General features: G+C 36.2%; 1 protein-coding gene across 1 annotated transcript in view; it reads left to right on the forward strand.

Annotated features, from left to right (window-relative positions):
• Positions 1-7,424, forward strand: part of LOC107710066 (epidermal growth factor receptor kinase substrate 8-like) — a 27,360-nt gene that overhangs the window by 7,148 nt on the left and 12,788 nt on the right. Inside the window, exons 4-9 of the mRNA XM_016514764.1 lie at positions 1,217-1,284; positions 3,023-3,184; positions 4,043-4,192; positions 4,266-4,348; positions 4,426-4,562; positions 4,638-4,711. Of these exons, the coding sequence (XP_016370250.1) occupies positions 1,217-1,284; positions 3,023-3,184; positions 4,043-4,192; positions 4,266-4,348; positions 4,426-4,562; positions 4,638-4,711 (674 nt within the window). The remainder of the gene's footprint in view (positions 1-1,216; positions 1,285-3,022; positions 3,185-4,042; positions 4,193-4,265; positions 4,349-4,425; positions 4,563-4,637; positions 4,712-7,424) is intronic.

Below are 7,424 nucleotides of genomic sequence, written 5' to 3' on the forward strand. Positions count from 1 at the left end.
AAATACAGAAAAAACTGTAATATTGTGAAATATTATTACAATTTAAAATAATGTTTTTCTATTTTAATATACTTTAAAATGTAATTTATTTCTATGATGCAAAGCTGAATTTTCAGCATCATTACTCCAGTCTTCAGTGTCACATGATCTTCAGAAATATTATCAATGCTGGAAACAGTTTTGCTGCTTGTTTTTTTTGTTTTTTTTGTTTGGAACCACTGATACTTTTTTCAGGATTCTTTGATGAATATAAAGTTTAAAAGAACAGCATTTACTTAAAATAGAAATCTTTTGTAACAATATACACTAATGTTCAAAAGTTTGGGGTCAGTAAATTACTTTTTTTAAAAAAAGAAATTAATACTCTTATTCAGCAAGGATGTGTTAAATTGATAAAAAGTGACAGTAAAGACTTATATTGTTAGAAAAGTTTTCTATTTGGAATAAATGCTGTTCTTTTAAACTTTTTATTCATCAAAGAATCCTGAAAAAGTATCAGAGGTTCCAAAAAATTATTAAGCCGCACAACTGTTTCCAACATTGATAATACTCAGAAATGTTTCTTGAGCAGCAAATCAGCATATTAGAATGATTTCTGAAGATCATGTGACACTGAAGACTGGAGTAATGATGCTGAAAATACAGCTGCGCATCACAGAAATAAATTATATTTTAAAATATATTAAAACCATTATTTTAAATTGTAATAATATTTCACAATATTACAGTTTTTTCTGTATTTTTGGTCAAATAAATGCAGCCTTGATGAGCAGAAGATACTGCTTTAAAAAGTAACAAAAATCTTACTGATTCCAAACTTTTGAACGGCAGTGTAATGTGTGTGTGTGTGTGTGTGTGTGTGTGTGTTTTCTCTGCACCTTCGCTCTCAGAAACAGATGGAGTGTATTTCCTGCACACCTCCACCAAACACAAAAAGAAAGGTAGAAGCTGATGGACTCTGTGTGTGTGTGTGTGTGTGTCCAGTCTTTTCCTCTCCTGCTAGTTTCCCAGCTGAATCTGCTCCTGCGTCATGAACTCCTCACACGCGTGTGATTTGATGTGTTCGGTCTTACGCGTCCACACAGAATCTGTTCCCGATTGAGGCTGATTGAGGCTGTGTAGAGCTCCAGAATCACAGCAGAAGATGCAGATTCCGTCTGGACGCGCTTGTGTGCTTCTGACGGCGATTATATAACGAGATCTGCTCTTTCCTCAGAACATAGGAAGAACTACACCAAAAACAGCATCAACAGCCTGACGGACACGTCACAGTACCATGTGGAGGTGAGACACGCATCCGTTCAGGAGAATGAGTGAAGATCTGATCACACTAGGATCAGTTCTGACTCTGTATTAAACAATTAGACACACATCAACACATGAACTCATCCTCAGAAACCAGGAGAATACAACACAGGTGACATTAAAAGGATAATTCATCCAGAAATTATCATTCTGTCATCATTGACTCCTGTATGACTTTCTTTCTTCTGTAAAAGAAGATATTTTGAAAGTGTTGTCCATGCAATGGAAGTCAATGGGGTCCAATGTTGTTTAAACTTTAACGTTCTTCAAAATATCTTATTTTACAAAAGAAAGAAAGTCATACACGTTAAATATGAATGGTCTTACGCGTCCACACAGAATCTGTTCCCGATTGAGGCTGATCGATCAGCTGTGTAGAGCTCCAGAATCACAGCAGAAGATGCAGATTCCGTCTGGACGCGCTTGTGTGCTTCTGACGGCGATTATATAACGAGATCTGCTCTTTCCTCAGAACATAGGAAGAACTACACCAAAAACAGCATCAACAGCCTGACGGACACGTCACAGTACCATGTGGAGGTGAGACACGCATCCGTTCAGGAGAATGAGTGAAGATCTGATCACACTAGGATCAGTTCTGACTCTGTATTAAACAATTAGACACACATCAACACATGAACTCATCCTCAGAAACCAGGAGAATACAACACAGGTGACATTAAAAGGATAATTCATCCAGAAATGATCATTCTGTCATCATTGACTCCTGTATGACTTTCTTTCTTCTGTAAAAGAAGATATTTTGAAAGTGTTGTCCATGCAATGGAAGTCAATGGGGTCCAATGTTGTTTAAACTTTAACGTTCTTCAAAATATCTTATTTTACAAAAGAAAGAAAGTCATACACGTTAAATATGAATTCATTGGTATAAATATGAATTTGGTTGCCAGTGTAAATTTTTTGTCCTGAAGCATGTTATGTAGGCATCATACTATTATAGTTTTTAATTAATATTTTAGAATGCGTTTTTATTTTTATTTTTGTTTTGCATTTTTATTTTAGTTTCAGCTAAAGTTTTAGCAATTTTGTAATTTTTTGTAGTCTCTGTTATTTTTATATACGTCTGTGTAGATTTTAATAATCAGTTTACGTTTTAATTATTTTAGTGCATCAAGTTAAACTGAATGAAAATGAGAAATGTTGACAGTCACCACTGATAAGCTACTACTAAATATTGTAGAAACTTAATTTTCTGTAAAGTTGCTTTGCAACTATTTGTATCGTAAAAAGCGCTATACAAATAAACTTGAATTGAACTTGAATTGAATTGAATGAAAATGACTTTTTTATATTTTATTTTATTTTTATTTCAGTTAACATTTATTATATATATCATGCAACAAAAAAATTTTTATTTAGAATTTTAGTTTCAGTTTTAGTTAACTATAATAACCACGTCATGACGTCAAGTAAAATCACCTTTATTTCTATAGCGCTTCATACAATACAGACTGTTTCAAAGCAGCTTCTCCGTAATAAACAGGAAAGTAACAGTGATAATGTTGCAAAATTCATCAATTGTGAAACAAATTCAGTTTTACCTGTAAAGCAGCTCCGCAGAAGTCTTTATTCAGTTCAGGTTTTATTCTCATCCAATAGTGTCAGTGCAGTTCAATTGAAAATGTTACTGAATATTAATTCTTTTATTATAAAAGCGCTATAGAAATAAAGGTGACTTGACTTTTGTCTCCTGCAGCATCTGTCCACGTTTGTGATGGACCGCAAGGAGGCCATGCTGACCATCGAGGACGGCATCAGAAAGCTGCGTCTGCTGGACGCTAAAGGAAAGGTTTGGACGCAGGACATGATCCTGCAGGTGGACGGGAAAGCCGTCAGCCTCATCGACCACGACAGCAAGGTACGCAGGGATTAAAGTGTTCCGTTCGCTACGACGGATTTCCGTCAGTTCATAAAGACAGTCACTTGCTTCATTCCTGAATGATTCAGTCATTCGAACGAATCAATTGAATGAATGATTCAGTCATTCGAACGAATCAATTGAATGAATGATTCAGTCATTCGAACGAATCAATTGAATGAATGATTCAGTCATTCGAACGAATCAATTGAATGAATGATTCAGTCATTCGAACTAATCAATTGAATGAATGATTCAGTCATTCGAACTAATCAATTGAATTATTTGTCTTATTCTACATATTGTTTTAAATAGACATTTTTAAAAGATTATAAACATACATTTTTGAATTTGACGTAGATGAAAATTATGCCATTACAAAGGTAAAAAGAAAATACTCCTGTAAGTCACTTTAAGGAGTCACATGTCACCTCGTATTAGGAAGGCAAATTTTTGATCAGAATTTTTGATTATTGATCAGAAGGTGATTTTCAGACGTCTAATGAGGCTCAGAGGTAGCATGAGTGCAATTAAATTCATAAATTAATGTGGAGATGAATGTTTTAAATATAAAATTTTGAATACAGAAATATGAAATTATACGCTAAAAATTAAACTAAATCCACCAGCAGGTGGCGGCAAGTCAGTGATTTTATCACTGAATCATTCATTCAATTGATTCGTTCGAACGACTGAATCATTCAGGAATGAAGCAAGTGACTGTCTTTATGAACTGACGGAAATCCGTCGTAGCGACGGAACTTTAATCCCTGGATACGAACCCACCGATCCGCCGTCAGACCCTCGATGATACGCGTGTGGCCTGATCACATGCATGTGTGTGTGTGTGTGTTTCAGAACGAGCTGGAGAACTTTCCTCTGGGCTCGATCCAGCACTGTCAGGCCGTGATGAACGCCTGCAGCTACGACTCCATCCTGGCGCTGGTGTGTAAGGAGTCCAGCCAGGGCAAACCGGACCTGCACCTGTTCCAGTGCGACGACATCAAGGTCTGGCATCACCGCAGCGTTCGTCGCGTTCACGCGTTTGCACAGTACTGACCATGTGCTTTGACTTCCTCAGGCCAATTTGATCCACGTGGACATCGAGAGCGCCGTCAGCGACCACAAGGACGGGAAGGTCAAGAAGCGTCCGGAGGTGCTGAAGTAAGTCCAGCGCTTGTCAATTATAAAGGTGCCTGTTGCCACGGTAACGCAGCATCCGCTTCTCTGTGCCCCATCAGAATGATTCTGAAGAGTGACGGAACTATCCCTCCGCCCCCAGGAGGCCCCGCCCCCAAGCCTCCAGGAGCTGTCAATCAAGCGTCCGCCAAGAGCCGAGTGGCCAGTTGGTCTGCGTGGACCAATGAGCAGCAGGAGCGTGAGTGGAGGCGTGTCTGTCGTTAACCCTCGAGTTCCTGTTCCAGAGTCTCATTGTGTGTGTGTTTGTCCTCAGATGATCCACAGAGACATTACACAGAGCTGGAAGACTCTCCTGAGATGAGCGCAGCGCAAGTGGACAGAGATGTGGTGAGTGTTTACACTGATACACGACGACATCCTGTTCCTGCTCCCACGCATCCTTAAAAAGTCCTAAAAAGTATTAAATTTGATTGTTAAAATTTATTTTGTTAAAAGTCCTATTTTTACTTTTTTTAGATGACGCTTTGACTTAGACATGTATGACCCTGGACCACAAAACCAGTCTTAAGTGTCAATTTTTTTAAATTGAGATGTATGCATCATATGAAATATGAATTTGACCGAGATACAACTATTTGAAAATCTGGAATCTGAGGGTGCAAAAAAATCAAAATATTGAGAAAATCATCTTTAAAGTTGTTCAAATGAAGTCCTTTGCAATGCATATTACTAATCAAAAATGAAGTTTTGATATATTTACGGTAGGAAATTTACAAAATATCTTCATGAAACATGATCTTTAATTAATATCCTAATGATTTTTGGCATAAAAGAAAAATCAATAATTTTGACCCATACAATGTATTTTTGGCTATTGCTACAAATATACCCCAGCGACTTAAGACTGCTTTTGTGCTCCAGGGTCACATATCTAAATACTTTACCAACGTAAAACTACCGAATTAGCATTATATAATTTTTACTATTCTTTGGGGATTTGCCTGTTCTCGTGACAACTCGTGGCATTTATGACAGCGTATTACATATTGTCTCTGTCTCTTGAACGCGAAAGGGAGCGAGAAGAAGAAAATTAGTAAATGTAAGTTCAGTTGTAAGTTGATTCTTTATGTTCATAGGGGTGTGGGATATGTATGCAGTTATATGACCCAAAAATTCAAGATACACTGGCATTTTTACCCCCAATGATTTTATGTCTTATTTATATCGAAAGATGTAGTTATATCAAAATATCACATGAGAAAGAGTGCCGTTTTTCCCAAATATCAGCACGATTGCAACTGTGATATTTATTTTATACAACAGTTAAATAAACAATAAGTTAACATTGTGGGTTACATTTAAGACACAACACTGTCAGTATTGTTTGTTTTTCCTTTATTTCGCCAACGAAAATTTCAGAATGAAACCACAGCAGAACCGAGTCTCTGAGCAACACACAGCAGTGATTCGTTACTGAATGAATCTGCGTTTTGAATAAATCAGTTGAATTAATGATTCAGTGACTCATTCAGTTGTTTCATTCCTTTTGCGGTTTGAACGAATCGTTTGAATGAATGACTCACTCAGCTCACTCCTTAAGACTTGCCGTCACCTACTAGCAGTTTTAGTTTGATATTTAAGGTACCTTTTAATTAAAAAGTTAAAATGATAAATAATTTATTATTTAAAGATTGGATTAAAAAACAATCTCATTGCATTATTTATGCTAATGCCACTTCTGTCACCTCTGCACTGTTAGGCTATTTTGTTGAAAATGATTTAATTTGATTGGTAAGTTCTAATTGAACTTATTTTAAATGTTAGAATTTGACATAAAAGGTGATGCATACAAATGTAAGTATAGAAAAAAATTCCTTATATAGGTAAAAATGCCCCTGTAAATCATTTTAAGGTGACAAATATTGCCCTTTAATAAAAAAGTTAATTTCTGTCACTGCTGTGAACTGACCACCACATAGAATATGAATACCGTATTGGCCCGAATATAAGACGACCCTGATTATAAGACGACCCCCCTTTTTCCAGATGTACCTTTTGGAAAAAGGCTTTTTAAAAACCAAATCTTGTTTTTTCTCAGTAAAACACATTTTGTCTTCAATTATTTTCATATTGCATATTTTTCCTATTTTAATTTTTGTTTTGAAAGTATGATAAAAACTGGTAAAATGTACCAACAAATCACATTTAAAAAATATACACTTTTTGATATACCATAAAAATAAAAAAAAACAGGTAGCCCATCTGAATTAGGACATTTAGGCTATCCATCTAATAGTAGCCCACCAAAATCTTATTAACAGTAGAAGTAAAATCTTACTGTAGTCTTCAAATCTGGGTACTGTCTTACGTTTTAAAATCACAAAGGCAGTTTGGTCCCATCAGGCTAACGTGACAGTCACGACTCATGCAGCTGTAAGGTTTTCTGCTTCTTTTGTTTTTACTCGCGATCTTTACAACACGCATTACATTACGTATTTCATGGCACACTCGTTTTATGCGGTTTTGGCGCCACCTAGTGTTGTGGGTGTATTATTGACATGTCAAAGTCTAGACCCTGAATATAAGACGACCGCGTTTTTTCAGATGTATTTCCAAGAAAAAAACATTGTCTTATATTCGGGTCACTACGGTAATATGAACGTCTTCACGAGTCAGCTGTTCACAACAGGCCTAAAACACAAAATATCATCTAATTTTAGTCATCAACAGAATCTTTGATAATATCGAGATATAATTTATTGTTAATTTTGCACACCCCTAATGTACAGTATTGATTTTTATTTCTTCAGGTCTTAAAAAGCCTTAAATTTGACTTTAAAAAATGTGATTTCAATGTGACGATTTCATTAAAAAACAGGCTGAATTGGGGAAACAAATTGCGATTGCAGTTTATAATGCCATTTTATAATATAATAATATTTTGCAGTGGATAAAAGGCATCCTGAAGACTTTCAGTCAGATTGATGGTTTGTGTGTGCGAAAGTCACGTGTGTGTGTGTGTGTGTGCGAGAGTCACGTGTGTGTGTGTTTGTGACAGTGTGTGTGTGTGTGTGTGTGTCGGCAGCAGAGGGTAAAATAC

The sequence above is a fragment of the Sinocyclocheilus rhinocerous genome, unplaced genomic scaffold, assembly GCF_001515625.1.
Source record: "Sinocyclocheilus rhinocerous isolate Xijiao unplaced genomic scaffold, SAMN03320098_v1.1 scaffold1589, whole genome shotgun sequence".
In the NCBI taxonomy this organism is placed as follows: Eukaryota; Metazoa; Chordata; class Actinopteri; order Cypriniformes; family Cyprinidae; genus Sinocyclocheilus; species Sinocyclocheilus rhinocerous.